This window comes from Oncorhynchus kisutch, linkage group LG12, assembly GCF_002021735.2.
Source record: "Oncorhynchus kisutch isolate 150728-3 linkage group LG12, Okis_V2, whole genome shotgun sequence".
NCBI lineage: Eukaryota > Metazoa > Chordata > Actinopteri > Salmoniformes > Salmonidae > Oncorhynchus > Oncorhynchus kisutch.
In genome coordinates this window covers 15,035,471-15,055,294 of record NC_034185.2, presented here as the reverse complement: position 1 = coordinate 15,055,294, position 19,824 = coordinate 15,035,471, and the positions used below count along the sequence as shown (strand labels likewise).

Here is a 19,824-nt window from a genome sequence, read left to right as displayed (position 1 = left end):
TCGGGCCCCAGAAAATGTTTGATCTGCATACTCCATCAATATAATGACTTGGAACCAAGAATGAAAAGCTAAATAATTAGTATAGTTACATAACACATGTAACAAAAGCAATGAATGGATAGAGGTTATCATACGTCATACCTAAACATTCCTAAACAATCCTCATTGTCAGTCCTTATTGTCAGTCCTCAGCAGACCACCTGCTTTCTCTTGGACCCAGTCCCTCTTTCTCATCTCTCAACAGATGACTAGATTGTCATGGATCAACAGCAGCATCTCTCTGATTGGCAGAAATCTCTTAACATATTGAGCCGTCTTGTGATCAAAAGGGTACCAGTTACTCCTGTACACTGGACCTAAAGCATACAGACATCTGAGCATTATGTATTCAGCCATGTACATTACAGTTAACATATACAGCATAGAACACATGCACAGTGCAAGACTAACATAGAAATGGACCTTGCATGTAAAAACAAAATGCAGGATGGAAGAGTTGGTCTCTATCCATGAGTTAAAGTGAAATGAGCAACAGAGTAGATTATTACTGTATATTATTAATGCATATTATTATATTATTCCTCCAGAATATTCAGAACAATAATTTAAATTCAGTTCATGACTTGAAACAATCCATTATGCTCTATGATGATAAATGAACACTTATGTATGAATAAACGTGGAGTGTATTTACATGGCTAATTTGTTTGTTCTGTATGCTAATTGTTACTAAGACAAAACAAAAGGTCAAAGGTGAGGGGATAGGGGTTTGATAATTTCCTTGAATCAGCGTCACTGAATTAAAAGCAGCACAGTGGAGATGTTTTGATCTTACATTTATTATGAACCATTTACTGTCTCTGCATATAATGTACCACAGAAAAGGCCTTACCCACAATAAAAAACACTGTCCTAATTAAACAAATGCAAATGACTTCCACATTTTGCTGAGCATGAAATTACTGCTATATCAAAGGGATAGGCAGAGCAGAGACAGCTGCCCAGGGAGAATAACCCAGGGAGTCTGTGGCCTGGAATCACCTTGTTTTTGTAAATGATTCTATCACACAGCCATAGCTCCTTTATATCATAGGCACAGTCGCAGGTGAGCCCTGCCATCTATTGTAACACAATACACGGTGGGCAAAAAAAAAAAAGCACCAGCTCTGCTTTCGACAACGCTGCTATCTGCTGTTCAGTTTGTTCCTAGCCTCATGGATGGATGGATGCTCTATAGGCCCGAGTTGCTTATAGGCAGTCAATAGTGTTCATTCAGTCAGTGTTCAGCCAGCCAGTGTTAAGTGATGTGGGAATGACAGCCTGGCATGGCTCTGTGATGCCAGCGGGGGCTTATGATGTGAACGTTCCCCCAGACTTGATCAAAACCGTCCCAGTGCCAAGAGGCCCCAGCTCTCTCCCCGGCTCTCTCCCCTGCTCTCTCCCCGGCTCTCTCCCCGGCTCTCTCCCCTGCTCTCTCCCCGGCTCTCTACCCTGCTCTCTCCCCAGCTCTCTCCCCGGCTCTCTACCCTGCTCTCTCCCCGGCTCTCTCCCCGGCTCTCTACCCTGCTCTCTCCCCGGCTCTCTCCCCTGCTCTCTCCCCGGCTCTCTCCCCAGCTCTCTCCCCAGCTCTCTCCGGCTCTTCTGAGACTCGCAGAGTGCTTTCCAACTGGCTGCTTATTTATTCTCCCCTTGTGGGATTCCTTCCATCGAAACAATCTTTCCCAGGAGATGAGTGGACACCACCTCCCCCTCTCTTAGTATCGTCAGAGTGAAGACTCATTCCTACTAGCAGCCTTACTTAGACTTACTCCTTTCCTGTCTTCTCTCCCTTCCCCACTTCAGACAGGCATTTATACTGAGTTATTAGTAACATGCTGGAACCAATCTTTCTCAGGAGGTGGATACTGAATCTTTCCAATGGTGGAAACACATACTTATCTTTAGCAGGTTAATACTATGTCAGGATGATTTAATAAAGGAGTTCTTAGAAATGGGTCTTTAAGGGGGAGCGGAACAGAGATTTACTCAAGAGAGCAAGACACTCCCCCTGTTATTTGGGGGGGGGTTTCACAGATGTATGGTTCTATCACAGAATCCTTCTGTGTTCCGTGGAGAGGTCACTGAACCATTTTCCATGATCATCCTTAGATGTTCTCTCAGAGGCATTTACAAAGGACCACATGTGCCATTTTCCTTTTTCCTCCAAACTCTTGAACCTTATAGTGATGTATATTGAACAAAAATATAAAGGCAACATGTAAAGTGTTGGTCCCATGTTTCATGAGCTGAAGTAAAAGATCCCAGAAATGTTCCATATGCACAAAAAGCTTATTTTTCTCAAATGTTGTGCATACATTTGTTTACCTCCCTGTTAGTGAGCATTTCTCTTTTGCCAATATAATCCATCCACCTGATTGCAGGAATGTCCACCAGAGCTGTTGCCAGATAATTGAATGTTAATTTCTCTACCAAAAGCCACCTCCAGCGATCATGGTGGTCTCAGGCCTCACAACCGCAGACCACGTGTAACCACGCCACCCCGGGACTTCCACATCCGGCTTCTTCACCTGCAGGATCATCTGAGACCAGCTGACAAAACTGGAGTATTTCTGTCTTATAATAAAGCTCTTTGGTGGGGAAAAACTCCTTCTGATTGGCTGGGCCTGGTGCCCCAGTGGTTGGACCTGGTTCCCAAGTGCGGCAGGTAGCCTAGTGGTTAGGGCGTTGGGCAGTAACCAAAAGGTTGCTAGATCAAATCCCCGAGCTGACAAGGTTAAATCTGTCGTTCTGCCCATGAACAAGGCAGTTAACCCACTGTTCCTAGGCCGTCATTGTAAATAAGAATTTGTTCTTAACTGACTGCCAGTTAAATAAAGGTTACGCATGGCTGTGCCCCATTGGCTGGGCCTATTCCCTCCCATGCCTACGCATGGCTGTGCCCCATTGGCTGGGCCTATTCCCTCCCATGCCTACGCATGGCTGTGCCCCATTGGCTGGGCCTATTCCCTCCCATGCCTATGCATGGCTGTGCCCCATTGGCTGGGCCTATTCCCTCCCATGCCTACGCATGGCTGTGCCCCATTGGCTGGGCCTATTCCCTCCCATGCCTACGCATGGCTGTGCCCCATTGGCTGGGCCTATTCCCTCCCATGCCTACGCATGGCTGTGCCCAATCATGTGAAATCCATAGATTAGGGCCTAATGAATTTATTTCAATTGACTGATTTCCTTATATATGAAAATATGAACTGTAACTCAGTAAAATCGTTAAAATTGTTGTATGTTCCCTTATTGACGTTACTTGTTAAAACCACTTCAATCAGTGTAGATAAAGGAGGGACAGGTTAAAAAGGGACTTTTAAGCCTTGAAACAATTGAGACATTGATTGTGTATGTGTGTCCTTCAGTGGGTGAATTGTCAAGACAAAATATTCAAGCTTTTGCAAAGGAAACCAGAACACATTTTTTTAACAGGTAAATCCTAATGAGTAGTAGGACACACCTTTTTTAACAGGTAAATCATAATGAGTAGTAGGACACACCTTTTTTAACAGGTAAATCATAATGAGTAGTAGGACACACCTTTTTTAACAGGTAAATCATAATGAGTAGTAGGACACACCTTTTTTAACAGGTAAATCATAATGAGTAGTAGGACACACCTTTTTTAACAGGTAAATCATAATGAGTAGTAGGACACACCTTTTTTAACAGGTAAATCATAATGAGTAGTAGGACACACCTTTTTTAACAGGTAAATCATAATGAGTAGTAGGACACACCTTTTTTAACAGGTAAATCATAATGAGTAGTAGGACACACCTTTTTTAACAGGTAAATCCTAATGAGTAGTAGGACACACCTTTTTTAACAGGTAAATCATAATGAGTAGTAGGACACACCTTTTTTAACAGGTAAATCATAATGAGTAGTAGGACACACCTGAGTGTCAATTAATGTCTCTAGGACGGTCTCTGCCGCCCTCTGTTGACAGGTGGAACCATGACAATGGTAGAAGGTGCCAGGCACACCGGTTTGTGTCAAGAACTGCAACTCTGCTGGGTTTTCCTGTGTGTTCCCGTGTGTATCCAGAATGGTCAATCACCCAAAGGACTTCCAGCCAACTTGACAACTGTGGGAAGCATTGCAGTGAATGTTTTCTTGCCTAACATCATTATTTGGAAATGGTATATTGATGATATTTTTGTTCTATGGAGGGGTGATGCAAAACAGCTCCAGGCATTCCATGTTTTTCTTAACTCTTGTTCTGAGCATCTAAGATTTACTATGCAAGCTGACACACGTCAAATCAGTTTCTTTGATCTTCTGAGTTTATGGAGGTTATGTTCTATACATTTATCTTTACAGGAAACCTACTGATCTTAACAGTTTTTTCAGGGCTGATAGCTGTCACCCGATACCCTTGAAAAACAGTTTTCCCTACAGCCAATTCTGTAGAGTCAAAAGAATTAGCAAAAAAAAATCAGATTTCAACAGAAATCTGGCTGAGACGCAAAGAAAATTCAAGGAGAGGGGATACAAAAATTGTCAGATTAATACTGCCATTGAGAAAATCCTAAACAAACCGAGACATGATCTTTTTCAAGGACAGTCTCGCAAAAAGAAACATTCTTGCGTTCTAACTACCCGCTATTCAAAGTGCTCTGAACAAATGAAGGGAATCATTCACAAACATTGGCATATTCTAAGATCCAATGACAGTATCAGTAATGTGTTTTCTGACCCTCCCTTGGTCGTATTCTTGTGGGGCAAAAATCTCAAAGATCAATTGGTAAATTCTGATTTAACACCCCAAGATATCCCTGCACAACATCTATTTGTGCCCCTACTGGATGGAAACTACAAGTGTAAAATGTCAAGTGTAATGGCTGTGCTCAATGCAATGGCATTTATACATTTACAGTTGAAGTCAGAAGTTTACATACACCTTAGCCAAATACATTTAAACTAAATTTTTCACAATTCCTGACATTTAATCCTAGTAAAAATGCCCTGTCTTAGGTCAGTTAGGATCACAACATTATTTTAAGAATCTGAAATGTCAGAATAATAGTAGAGAGAATGATTTATTTCAGCTTTAATTTCTTTCATCACATTCCCGTTGGGTCAAAAGTTTACATACAGTCAATTAGTATTTGGAAGAATTGCCTTTAAATTGTTTATCTTGTGTCAAACATTTTGGGTAGCCTTCCACAAGCTTCCCCCAATAAATTGGGTGAATTTTGGCCCATTCCTCCTGACAGAGCTGGTGTAACTGAGTCAAGTTTGTAGGCCTCCTTGCTCGCACACACTTTTTCAGTTCTGCCAAAAACAATTATATGGGATTGAGGTCAGGGTTTTTGTGATGACCACTCCAATACCTTGACTTTGTTGTCCTTAAGCCATTTTGCCACAACTTTGGAAGTATGCTTGGGGTCATTGTCCATTTGGAAGACCCATTTACAGCTTCAACTTCCTGACTGATGTCTTGAAATTTTGTTTCAATATATCCACATAATTTTCCTACCTCATGATGCCATCTATTTTGTGAAGTGCACCAGTCCCTCCTGCAGCAAAGCACCCCCACAATATGATGCTGCCACCCCCGTGCTTCACGGTTGGGATGGTGTTCTTTGGCTTGCAAGCATCCATCCCCCTTTTTCCTCCAAACATAATGATGGTCATCATGGCCAAACAGTTCTATTTTGTTTCATCAGACCAGAGGACATTTCTCCAAAAAGTACGACCTTTGTCCCCATGTGCAGTTGCAAACCGTAGTCTGGCTATTTTATGGCAGTTTTGGAGCAGTGGCTTCTTCCTTGCTGAGCGGTCTTTCATGTTATGTCGATATAGGACTCGTTTTACTGTGCATATAGATACTTTTGTACCGGTTTCCTCCAGCATCTTCACAGGGTCCTTTGCTGTTGTTCTGGAATTGATTTGCACTTTTCGCACCAAAGTACGTTCCTCTCTAGGAGCCAGAACGCGTCTCCTTCCTGAGCGGTATGACAGCTGCGTGGTCCCATGGTGTTTATACTTGCATACTATTGTTCGTACAGATGAATGTGGTACCTTCAGGTGTTTGGAAATTGCTCCCAACGATGAACCAGACTTGTGGAGGTCTACAAATTTCTTTCTGAGGTCTTGGCTGATTTCTTTTGATTTTCCCATGATGTCAAGCAAAGAGGCACTGAGTTTGAAGGTAGGCCTTGAAATACATCCACAGGTACACCTCCAATTGACTCAAATGATGTCAATCAGCCTATCAGAAGCTTCTAAAGCCATGACATAATTTTCTGGAATTTTCCGAGCTGTTTAAAGGCACAGTCAACTTAGTGTATGTAAACTTCTGACCCACTGGAATTGTGATACTGTAAATTATAAGTGAAATAATCTGTCTGTAAACAATTGTTGGAAAAATGACTTGTGTCATGCACAAAGTAGATGTCCTAACCGACTTTCCAGAACTATAGCTTGTTGACAAGAAATGATTGGAGTGTTTGAAAAACAAGTTTTAATGACTCCAACCTAAGTGTATGTAAACTTCCGACTTCAAATGTAGATCCTTCAAACATCCCCAAACAGGGAAACAGATCCTAATTAAAGGTGTTATCACATGCTCCGCTAAGGCAGTTATTTATCTTATAACTTCCCCTTGTGGTAAAAATTATGTGGGTAAAACAAAGTGTGAATTAAAAGTACAAATCTCAGAGCACCGTAGCACCACTTTTTAGAAGCAAACCACTCGATTTCGTCCCTACGTTATATCGGCATCTAACATGTCACCCTCCCTAGGAGAGAGGGCGACCTCGAGAATTTATTGTTAAACCGAGAGGCTGCCTGGATCTTTAATTTAAAGACCCTTGCTCCCTTCAGTCTGAACGTAGACTTTAAATCTGAAGCCATTATTGTGATTATTGTGATTGTTTGTAGGCCTCTGTTGCCAAATTGTATCTACGATCGTATGCTATCCATTCATGTTTTTGGTATGTTATTTTTATATCTGAGAAATAACCAATAATATCAGGCCACACCCGGCCATGATTACAGACACCTGTGTGTGTCCTTTGACACTATATAAACTAGTCACCCCGCAGTGTTTGCCATTATACCCTGATGAAGACAGCTTGTCTGTCGAAACGTTGGATATTATGTTATTCAATTATTGCATCTGAGCTCCTAGAGCGTGCGGCTCTCCTTTAATTTTTCAAGTGTTCTACTCCGCTAGCCAGCACCTCGCCTAAATAGATGTGTGAGTCAACATGGGCCAGCATCCCTATGGAACGCTTTCAAACACCTTGTAGAGTCCATGCAACAATTCCAAAGATTTACTGAGTTACAGTTCATATAAGGAAATCAGTCAATTGAATAAATTCATCAGGCCCTAATCTATGGATTTCACATGATTGGGAATACAGATTTGCATCTCTTGGTCACAGATACCTTTTTTTTTAAGTAGGGGCGTGGATCAAAAAACAGTCAGTATCTGGTGTGACCACCATTTGCCTCATGGACTGCAACACATCTCCCTCGCATAGAGTTAATCAGGCTGTTGATTGTGGTATATGGAATGTTTTCCCAGTCCTCTTCAATGGCTCTGCGAAGTTGCTAGATATTGGCTGGAACTGGAACACGCTGTCGTACACATCAATCCATAGCTTCCCAAACATGCTCAAAAGGTGACATGTCTGGTGAGTATACAGGCCATGGAAGAACTGGGACATTTTCAGCTTCCAGGAAATGCGTACAGATCCTTGTGACATGCTAAAACATGAGGTGATGGCGGTGGATGAATGGCATGAATGGGATCTCTTCACGGTATCACTGTGCATTCAAATGGCCATTGATAAAATGCCATTGTGTTCGTTGTCTGTAGGTTTTGCCTGCCCATACGATAACCCCACCGCCACCATGGGACACTCTGTTCACAACACTGACATTAGCAAACCACTCACCCACACACCACTATACAACGCTGTCTGCCATCTGCCCGGTACAGTTGAAACCATGATTCTCCAGTGTGCCAGTGGCTTATCGAAGGTGAACATTTGCCCACTGAAGTCGGTTACAACGCCGAACTGCAGTCAGATCAAGACTCTGGTGAGAACGACGAGCACGCAGATGAGCTTCCCTGAGACGTTTCTGACAGTTTGTGAAATTCTTCAGTTGTGCAAACCCACAGTTTCATCAGCTGCCCGGGTGGCTGGTCTCAGACGATCCCGCAGATGAAGAAGCCGGATGTGGAGGTCCTGGACTGGCATCGTTAAAGGTGTTCTGCGGTTGTGAGGCCGGTTGGATGTACACTACTATTCAAAAGTTTGGGGTCACTGAGAAATATCCTTATTTTTTAAAGAAAAGCAAATTTTTGTGTATTTGTCCTCTTGCTCAGTTGTACACCGGGTCCACCCACTCCTCTTTATATTCTGGTAAGAGCCAGTTTGCGCTGTTCTGTGACGGGAGTAGCACACAGCGTTGTACGAGATTTTACATTTCTTGGCAATTTCTCGCATGGAATAGCCTTCATTTCTTAGAACAAGAATAGGCTGACGATTTCAGAAGAAAGTTCTTTGTTTCTAGTCATTGTGAGCCTGTAATCGAACCCACAAATGCTGATGCTCCAGATACTCAACTAGTCTAAAGAAGGCCAGTTTGATTGCTTCTTTAATCAGGACAACAGTTTTCAGCTGTGCTAACATAAATTCAAAATGGTTTTCTAACGATCAATTAACCTTTTTAAATGATAAACTTGGATTAGCTAACACAACGTTCCATTGGAACACAAGAGTGATGGTTGCTGATGATGTGCCTCTGTACGCCTATGTAGATATTCCATTAAAAATCTGCCGTTTACAGCTACAATAGTCATTTACAACATTAACAATGTCTACACTGTATTTCTGATCAATTTAATGTTATTTTATTTTAATGGACCAAAAAAATGGATGTTCTTTGAAAAACAAGGACATTTCTAAGGGACCCAAACTTTTGAACAGTAGTGAACTGGCAAATTCTCTAAAACAACATTGGATGCAGCTTAAGGTAAAGAAATTAACATTCAAGTCTCTGACAACAGCGCTGGTGGACATTCCTGCAGTCAGCATGCCAATTGGATGCTCTCTTAAAACTTGAGACATCTGTGGCATTGTGTTGTGTGACAAAACTCCACATTTTAGAGTGGCTTTTTATTGTACCCAGCACAAGGTGCACCTGTGTAATGATCATGCTCTTTAATCAGCTTCTTGATATGCCACACCTGTCAGGTGGATGGATTATATTGGTAAAGGAGAAATGTTCACTAAGAGGGATGTAAACGCATTTTAGCAAAAAATTTGACATCAACTTTTTGTGCATATGGAAAATGTCTGGGATCTATATTTCAGCTGATGAAACATGGGACCAACACTTTACATGTTGCATTTATATTTTTGTTCAGCATATATATCAACACTGCTCATACATATACTAACTAATTAATATACTAACTAATTAAAGTTGTGAAATGTGAGACATTTTGCATCATGTGATGTTTCTTTCATCAGTGCATAAAAATAATAAAGATAAAAAATGTCCATATATCCATATAAAGAGACTGTGGCTTTACCAACAAAATAAATATTACAATTGGAATCAGTAATGCTGAAACTGCCACATCCATTTGCAAAGAAATTAACAAAGAAATTACTTCATACAATAGGTTAGGTTTAGGTTTATATCCCTCTGATATCATTGCACATCATTGCATGTACAATAGAAGAGCAGAGTGTGTAATGCACAGGTTTTCACCACCATGCTGGATGCTCTTCTCCTCCGTTTCCTAAACACTAACAAATGTGCCTTGGGGTTTTGTGTCCAGGTTATGGGGTTTCACTAAAGTTGTAGCTGTGTGTCTACGTCTTCTGTGATATGGTTCGGTGTGACTACACACAGGGTCATGACTGTGTTATTATGTGAGTGTGAGGGGTCATGGCTGTGTTATTGTTTGTGGGGTCATGACTGCGTTATTGTGTGAGTGTGAGGGTTTATGACTGCGCTATTGTGTGAGTGTGAGGGGTCATGGCTGTGTTATTGTTTGTGGGGTCATGACTGCGTTATTGTGTGAGTGTGAGGGTTCATGACTGCGTTATTGTGTGAGTGAGAGGGGTCATGACTGTGTTATTGTGTGAGTGAGAGGGGTCATGACTGCGTTATTGTGTGAGTGTGAGGGGTCATGACTGTGTTATTGTGTGAGTGAGAGGGGTTATGACTGTGTTATTGTGTGAGTGAGAGGGGTCATGACTGCGTTATTGTGTGAGTGTGTGGGGTCATGACTGTGTTATTGTGTGAGTGAGAAGGGTTATGACTGTGTTATTGTGTGAGTGAGAGGGGTCATGACTGCGTTATTGTGTGAGTGTGTGGGATCATGACTGTGTTATTGTGTGAGTGAGAGGGGTTATGACTGTGTTATTGTGTGAGTGTGAGGGGTCATGACTGCGTTATTGTGTGAGTGAGAGGAGTCATGACAGTGTGTCATTGTGTTAGTGAGAGGGGTCATGATGACTGCGTGTCATTGTGTTAGTGAGAGGGGTTATAATGACTGCGTGTCATTGTGTCAGTGAGAGGGGTCATGATGACTGCGTGTCATTGTGTTAGTGAGAGGGGTCATAATGACTGCGTGTCATTGTGTCAGTGAGAGGGGTCATGATGACTGCGTGTCATTGTGTTAGTGAGAGGGGTCATGATGACTGCGTGTCATTGTGTTAGTGAGAGGGGTCATGATGACTGCGTGTCATTGTGTTAGTGAGAGGGTCATGATGACTGCGTGTCATTGTGTTAGTGAGAGGGGTCATGATGACTGCGTGTCATTGTGTTAGTGAGAGGGTCATGATGACTGCGTGTCATTGTGTTAGTGAGAGGGGTCATGATGACTGTGTGTCATTGTGTCAGTGAGAGGGGTCATGACTGTGTGTCATTGTGTGACTACAGTATACACTACACAATATAGTAGTGTGGATGAGAGGCCAGTTAAACACTACAGCTCTGGTGTTGCCATCAATATTTAATGGCGGAGTGAAAAGCCAAACACTGTGTCATTGCCAGCCCGGTGGGCTCACAATTACAGCATGCCGTTTCAGCCCCCCGGATCGGGTTTGCATCCAATTAGTCCTCTACATGTGGTAGGGTTACCACCAGCACCCTGGGTCACCAGCTACAACTGGCCCAAGTGGCTCCATACAGAGCGAAGGCTGAGGTGGAAGTGAGGACTGGGATGAGGGCATGGGACAGGCTGGGGGTGAGGGTGATGGTAGGGAGGGGGGGTTTGAGAGTGAGGTGGGGAATAAAAGTGAGGGTGAGGTATAAGGGTGGTAAAGGGTGATGGTAGGGGTGAGCTTGTGTGTGTATGAGAGAGAATGTGAGTGAGTTAGTGAGGTTGATGGATAACAGGTGATAGTGGGAAATGTGGGAGTGAGGGATGAGGATGAGTGAGGGATGAGGGAGAGTGAAGGACGAGGGAGAGTGAAGGACGAGGGTGAGTGAGGGATGAGGGTGAGTGGGGGATGAGGGTGAGTGTATTTTCCTAATCATGTAGGCTACATTTGTCTTTAGGCAGTAAAAACAAATCACCCGCGGAAAACAAATACTGTAGCAAGACCCCTAATGGTTACACATGTCCAGTCATTTTCCAAAGATTGACTCCTTTTTATTCTTGGTCATGTGAAAAAGGAGGCCAGACTATTCTCTTCTATTTCAAAAATGTTCCTATCCTTATGTCATTAGGGGTAATATCCAAAGGGGGCAGTTGACATTAGCCTGTCTACTGAGCTTATAATACACCGGGCCTGGTTTTTACTAGCACTTTCAAATTTAAATATTATGATGAGATGATTTTGATTAACATACAAAATATTATTCGTAGAGACTTTTAGAAGACCACCTTTTGGTTAGGCTGAGCATTTGCACCTGATGCTGTTGAACAGCCATTATTAGTCCAACGGCTCTTGAGAGGATTAGGACTGCAACCTGTTAACGATCATATTTGTTCTAGGGTTGTGACGGATTGCTTTGTAAGACATACTCCAAAGCTTTAGTGTTAGTGTTATGTTTTGTGAAGTCCATCCAAAAAGCAGCAGGGTCATAACACGATTAAACACCACGTTTGCGATGATATCTCACTATTACACAGATAATAATACAGTTGATCTTAACGAGTCCCAAACTCGCTGCAAACTCTCATGCAACCATTTAGAAATATACTGTAAATGCATTTGAAATGTATTTCTCTGTTTGCTTCAGACATGCCTCTGCTAATAATAATAATGTGTTCTAATAGACAGAAGCAAATAATATTGATTGTCAACTAAAAATACATGAAACATGATGTCATCTTCAACAAGGTCGTAAAGGCAATAGTTTGAATAACTTACCGAACTTGCAAAGCGATGGATGGTAGCCTATGCATAGCCTACCTAGGTTTTTGCTTTGATTTATGAAGCACAATCAAGTGCAACATATTCAGGTAAGATTTACGTCACTGTTTAATAAATCTTACCTATGGTCGTGATCACAGTGATTGCGAAGTAAAATGATCCAGCGAATTTCCACTGTAACCCGGCTTTATGAGGCTTCAGCTGCAACACCACTTCCTCGAGTTCATCGAAGTTGAGTTTAGTGAGATTGTATTTGTTCCTAAGCTCTTGTTTTCTGTCGTACACTTTCTTCTTCTGAGTCGTTTCCTTCTTAGATTCCAAGGCATCGAAGACAGCCGCACCGACTAACAGGTAGATGAACGTGCAAATGATGAGCGCAAGGGTCCTCACGTTTTGTCTCTTCATGGTCAGGGTGAGTAGACGGGCTCCAAAATTGTGAAAGCGAATCTTGAGGATGGGGAGCTCGGCTGGTTCATTGCGAGGCTGGCTCTATCAACAGGGACAGTGGCGCGCCGAAAGCTCTCTGATGACTTTATTTGCCCAAGCGCACATTTTCTCTCGGAGCTGTTCGTTTCAGCACCACCCCTTCCAACCGCCCTCCCACCGCGTGCTCGCCTGAATGCGTTCTAAGGTCTGTGCGTATGTATGTACAGTATGTCTGTATGCAGAAGAGAGTGGGAGGGAGGCTACTGTAGACGGCAAGTTAGCCGTTAGCTAAAATAGTGCTGCTGTTGGAAAATGCATTATAAGGAAAAACATATGTGTCACAATTATTCGTTTTAGAATTTAGGCTAAGCAATAAGGCAACCCTCTCACATGCAACAAATGAATGCAGAACAGACAGCTAGCTACATGCTACTGAAGCCAATTCCCGCCACCCCAAATATTTATACTCAAAATGTTGACTTGTGTATCTCTACATTTGTAGACAGTAGCTCAAAAGTTTTACTTACTTATCAAAACATTTCGAGATAGGTATGGTAAGTCAAAATTGTGAGATACTATCTCAACATTTCGAGATAGGTAAGTCCAAATTGCAAGATATCAAAAGAATTCGAGATAATTAAGTCAAAATTGCGAGATCCTATATCAAAATGTAATAATACTGACTGGAAATGACAAGATATTAGACCTTACTTTCTTAATGTGTTCCATTGTGTGGTGATTACAGAGGTGGCATCCCAGAGTGGTGGGGGGGGGGGGGATTTGTTTTCCTGGGACCCAGAGTTTTTCCTGATCTGGTAGGCTAACCTAACAAGGTAAAATTCTGGACCCTAGTTGTAGGGTATGACATCATTCGGGAACTATTCAGATCCCTTGACTTTTTCTACATTTTGTTAAGCTACAGCCATGTAATACCTCATAATGACAAAGCAAACATGTTTTTTTTTTTTATGTTTGCAAATTTCTATGAAAAGGTATTCAGACCCTACTCAGTACTTTCTTGAAGCACCTTTGGCAGCGATTACAAATCAAATCAAATCAAATTTATTTATATAGCCCTTCGTACATCAGCTGATATCTCAAAGTGCTGTACAGAAACCCAGCCTAAAAATTACAGCCTCAAGTCTTCTTGGGTATGACACTACAAGCTTGGCACACCTGACTTGGGGAGTTTCTCCCATTCTTCTCTGCAGATCCTCTCAAGCTCTGTCAGGTTGGATGGGGAGCGTCACTGCACAGAGATGTTTGATCGGGTTTAAGTCCGGGCTCTGGCTGGGCCACTCAAGGACATTCAGATACTTGTCCCGAAGCCACTCCTGTGTTGTCTTGGCTGTGTGCTTAGGGTTGTTGTCCTGTTGGAAGTTGAACCTTCGACCCAGTCTGAGGTCCTGAATACTCTGGAGCAGGTTTTCATCAAGGACCTCTCTGTACTTTGCACCGTTCATCTTTCCCTTGATCCTGACTAGTCTCCCAGTCCCTGCCACTGAAAAACATCCCCACAGCATGATGTTGCCACCCCCATGCTTCACTGTAGGGATGGTGCCAGGATTCCTCCAGATGTGACGCTTGGCATTCAGGCCAAAGAGTTCAATATTGGTTTCATCAGACCAGAGAATCTTGTGTCTCATGGTCTGAGAAGCCTTTAGGTGCCTTTTGGCAAACTCCAAGCAGGCTCTCATGTTATTTTAACTGAGGAGTGGCTTCTGTCTGGTCATTCAGTCATAAAGGCCTTGGTGGTGCTGTAGAGATGGTTGTCCTTCTGGAAGGTTCTGGAAGAGTCTTGGTGGTTCCAAACTTGGGGACCTTCAATGCTGCAGACATTTTTTGGTACCCTTCCCCAGATCTGTGCCTCGACACAATCCTGTCTCAGAGCTCTACGGACAATTCCTTCGACCTCATGGCTTGGTTTTTGCTCTGACATGCACTGTCAACTGTGGGACCTTATATAGACAGGTGTGTGCCTTTCCAAATAATTTCCAATCAATAAAATATACCACAGGTGGACTCTAATCAAGGATGATCAATGGAAACAGGATCCACCTGAGCTCAATTTTGAGTCTCATAGCAAAGGGTCTGAATACTTATGTATATAAGGTATTTTGGTTTTTAATTTTTAATACATTTGCAAAAATGTCTAAAAACCTGTTTTTGTTTTGTCACTGTGGGGTATTGTGTGTAGATTGAGGAAAAACATTTCTTTAATCAATTTTAGAATAAAGCTGTAACGTAACAAAATATGGAAGAAGTCAAGGGGTCTAAATACTTTCAGAATGCACTGTATACCAAATTTGTGCTGTGGTTGTTAGCTATGGTTGTTATCAGTATGTTTCACTTGATAAGACAGAAGCACATATTCATTGTGCACAAGTTGACAAATCATGAGGCAAATCAGTCTTAACAACCTCTTCCTTTCTGTCAATATTTTATTAAACCAAATCAAGAGTGCTCAGGCAAATGTCAGCTCGCCACATGTTTTGCCTTTGGCCTTGCTGTGAGGATCTCAGCAACGTGGACAGATGTAAATCCCCACACAATGCTACAAATGAAAACAACACATCCTGTATGATCTACCATCTCCAAATTTTGAGAAAGTGTCTCGAAATGTTTGGCCTTACGTATATCTCGAAATGTCGAGATAGTATTGACAGGTAACAATGGCACCGGAGAAGAAGGCTGACGTTTTGCGTGTCCCCAAATTATTGTGTTTTTTATTTTTTTTATTTGCGTTGTTGATAACTTGTTTTTTTACTTATTTTGTACAAAATGTTGCCGCTGCCATCTCTTATGAATGAAAAGAACTTCTGGACATCAGGACTGCGATTACTCACCATGGACTGGCAGAATCATTTTTTTCCTTTAACAAGTCTGATGAACCCGACTTGAATGATATACTGCTTTCTCGGGAACAGGCGCAGATCCCCGTGATTTGCGTGAAGAGGAGGCAGAGAAAAAGGCAGGCTGCCTTCTGAAAATTCGTAGGTGATCGAATAAACCTCCACTTCCTTCCATTCTGCTAGCAAACATGCAATCTTTGGAGAATAAAATAGGTGACCTACGCGGAAGATTAAACTACCAACAGGACATTCAAAACTGTAATATCTTATGCTTCACGGAGTCGTGGCTGAACGACAACACTATCAACATACAGCTGGCTGGTTATATGCTGTACCGGCGGGATAGAACAGCGGCGTCTGGTAAGACAAGGGGCGGCGGACTATGCATTTTTGTAAATATCAGCTGGTGCATGATATCTAAGGAAGTCTCGAGCTATTGCTCGCCTGAGGTAGAGTATCTCATGATAAGCTGTAGACCACACTATCTACCACCACTCTACCTACCTAGAGAGTTTTCAACTGTATTTTTCGAAGCTGTACATCCCACCACAGACTGAGGCTGGCACTATGACAGCATTGAATGAGATGTTTTCCGCCATAAGCAGACAAGAAAACGCTCACCCAGAAGCGGCGCTCCTAGTAGCCGGGGACTTTAATGCAGGGAAACTTAAATCTGTTTGACCAAATTTCTATTAGCATGTTAAATGTGCAACCAGAGGGAAAAAACTCTGGACCACCTTTACTCCACACACCGAGACGCATACAAAGCTCTCCCTCACCCTCCATTTGGCAAGTCTGACTATAATTCTATCCCCCTAAAGCAGAAAGCACCAGTGACAAGATCAATAAAAAAGTGGTCAGATGAAGCAGATGCTAAGCTACAGGACTGTTTTGCTAGCACAGACTGGAATATATTTCCGGGATTCCTCCGATGGCACTGAGGACTACATCACATCAGTCATTGGCCTCAGCAATAAGTGCACTGATGACTGTATGTACATACCCCAACCAGAAGCCATGGATTACAGGCAACATCCACACTGAGCTAAAGGCTAGAGCTGCCGCTTTCAAGGAGCGGGACTCTAACCCGGACGCTTATAAGAAATCCCACTATGCCCTCCGACGAACCATCAAACAGGCAAAGCGGCAACACAGGACTAAGATTGAATTGTACTACACCGGCTTTGACGCTCGTTGGATGTGGCAGGGCTTGCAAACTATTACAGACTACAAAGGGAAGCACAGCCGAGAGCGGCCCAGTGACATGAGCCTACCAGACGAGCTAAACTACTTCTATGCTTTCTTCGAGGCAAATAACACTGAAACATGCATGAGAGCACCAGCTGTTCCGGAACACTGTGTGATCACGCTCTCCACAGCCGATGTGAGTAAGACCTTTAAACAGGTCAACATACCAGGACATGTACTCTGAGCATGCGCTTACCAACTGGCAAGTGTCTTCACTGAAATTTTAAAACTCTCCCAGTCCGAGTCTGTAATACCAACATGTTTTAAGCAGACCAACATAGTGCCTGAGCCCATGAACACTAAGGTAACCTGCCTAAATGACTACTGACCTATAGCACTCACATCTGTAGCCATGAAGTGCTTTGAAAGGCTGGTCATGGCTCACATCAACACCATTATCCCAGAAACCCTAGACCCACTCTAATTTGCATAATGCCCCCAACAGATCCAGAGACAATGCAATCTCTATTGCACTCCACACTGCCCTTTCCCACCTGGACAAAAGGAACATCTATGTGAGAATGCTATTCATTGACAGCTCAGCGTTCAACACTATAGTGCCCTCAAAGCTCATCAATAAGCTAAGTACCCTGGGATTAAATATCTTCCTCTGCAACTGGATCCTAGACTTTCTGACGAGCTGCCCCCACGTGGAAAGGGTAGGTAACAACACATCCGCAACGCTGATCCTCAACACAGGGGCCCCTCAGGGGTGCGTGCTCAGTCCCCTCCTGCACTCCCTGTTCACTCATGACTGCACAGCCAGGCACGACTCCAACACCATCATTAAGTTTGCTGATGACACAACAGTGGTAGGCCTGATCAGTGACAACGACAAGACAACCTATAGGGAGGAGGTCAGAGACCTGGCCATGTGGTGCAAGGACAACAACCTCTCCCTCAACGTGATCAAGACAAAGGAGTTGATTGTGGACTACAGGAAAAAGAGGACTGGGCACTCCCCCATTCTCATCAACGGGGCTGCAGTGGAGCAGGTTGATAGCTTCAAGTTCCTTGGTGTCCACATCACCAACAAACTAAAATGTCCAAGCACACCAAGATGTTCGTGAAGAGGGCATGACAAAACCTATTACCCCTCAGGGGACTGAAAAGATTTGGCATGGGTCCTCAGACCCTCAAAAGGTTCTACAGCTGCACCATCGAGAGCATTCTGACGGGTTGCATCACTGCCTGGTATGGCAACTGCTCGGCCTCCGACCGCAAGGCACTACAGAGGGTAGTGCGAACGGCCCAGTACATGACTGGGGCCAAGCTTCCTGCCATCCAGGACCTTTATACCAGGCGGTGTCAGAGGAAGGCTCTAAAAATTGTCTAAGACTCCAGCCACCCTAGTCATAGGTGGTTCTCTCTGCTACAGCACAGTAAGTGGTACCGGAGTGCCAAGTCTAGGTCCAAGAGGCTTCTAAACAGTTTCTACCCCCAAGCCATAAGACTCCTGAACATTCAATCAAATGGCTACCCAGACTATTTCCATTCCTCCCCCTCCCACTGTTCTACACCGCTGCCACTCTCTGTTGTTACCATCTATGCGTAGTCACTATAACAACTCTACCTAAATGTACATATTACCTCAAATAACCGGTGTTCCCACACATTGACTCTATGCCGATACCCCCCTGTATACAGTATAGTCTCGCTATTGTTATTTTACTGCTGCTCTTTAATTACTGGTTACTTTTATTTCTTATTATTTTCCATATTTTTTTTAACTGCATTGTTGGTTAGGGGCTCGTAAGTAAAGCATTTCACTGTTGTATTCAGCTATTATGACTAATACAATATTGAGTTGATTTGACATTGTCCTTTTTTTGTTGGCAGGAATGAGCTTCCATAACATGCAGAGCTACAGACACAAAAAGCTAGACTAACAGTACTGGCATGTCCCTGTTGACAAGCAATCTGTAATTTCTTATCTCTTATGCCTGCTGCTCGGCTTGGCTTTTGCTCAAGGCTATTTCACACCTGCCTAAATGTCAGTCAACTATTATTTCATCCACAAGACATTTCGTAGAAGAGCCTCACTTTGCAACTCTATACAGTACACTGGGTGAGAGACATGACTAGCCATTGTTTGATATGCATACTTTATTTTATTTTATACTTACAGTGATGGTCATGGATTGTCATATGTGAATGGTTGGACCACTCTGTTACATTTGTAATTCATGGAAGTTGAAGATGTGTACTTGGCAGGTTGTCTATAAGCCAAATAAAGGTACATCTACAAGCATCAGCCAACAATTTAAGAGTCCGCTCCTAAGTTAATAAGATCATCAGTCATGCTTATGAAGGTTCAGTTAGAGATAAGCATGGCAGGCTAGGGTTGCAAAATTCCAGTAAAAACTGTGTCATAACAACCTATGATCTCTCGCTCTCTGATAGGCTTTGTCAGTGGGAGCTGGAGAAAAATTGAATAATTACAATGTTCAATCAAATAGGATCCACAGTGTCATATCCTAGAATCTGGTCTGTGATACGTCAATGGGAGCCGGGGACCAATAGATGACGAGTGTGATGCTCAATCAACTGCCAAGGGAGCCATTTGAAATCATTCAAATAGACTTTAAGTGTTTGCTTTAGCCTGTCTGTGGTGCCTGATGGGCAGGGTTTACTTTTTAGATACATTTTTATTGGTTGTATTGCAACAGACAAGCTCAAATAAGCAAAGCTAAAGTATTTGTAATGATTTCAAATGCAATTTGAACCCAGGTCTGCAAGGGAGTGCTGACTGAGGGCTCAGATAGAAACTGAAGGCTATCTTTATCAGCTTTTATTATTTCCTGTTGGTCCTCATTTTGATTTAATGTTGTTCCCGCTACGATAAGGATGTGCACTCCCCTGCCCCTTTGTTTCACCATGTCACTGTATTTATC

At 42.9% G+C, this 19,824-nt stretch overlaps 1 protein-coding gene across 1 annotated transcript in view; it reads right to left on the bottom strand.

Annotated features, from left to right (window-relative positions):
- Positions 1–12,918, bottom strand: part of kcnk3a (potassium channel, subfamily K, member 3a) — a 51,627-nt gene extending 38,709 nt beyond the window's left edge. The window contains exon 1 of the mRNA XM_020495921.2: positions 12,527–12,918. Coding sequence (XP_020351510.1) covers positions 12,527–12,809 — 283 coding nt within the window. The 5' untranslated portion in view covers positions 12,810–12,918. The remainder of the gene's footprint in view (positions 1–12,526) is intronic.
- Between the last annotated feature and the right edge of the window lie 6,906 nt (positions 12,919–19,824).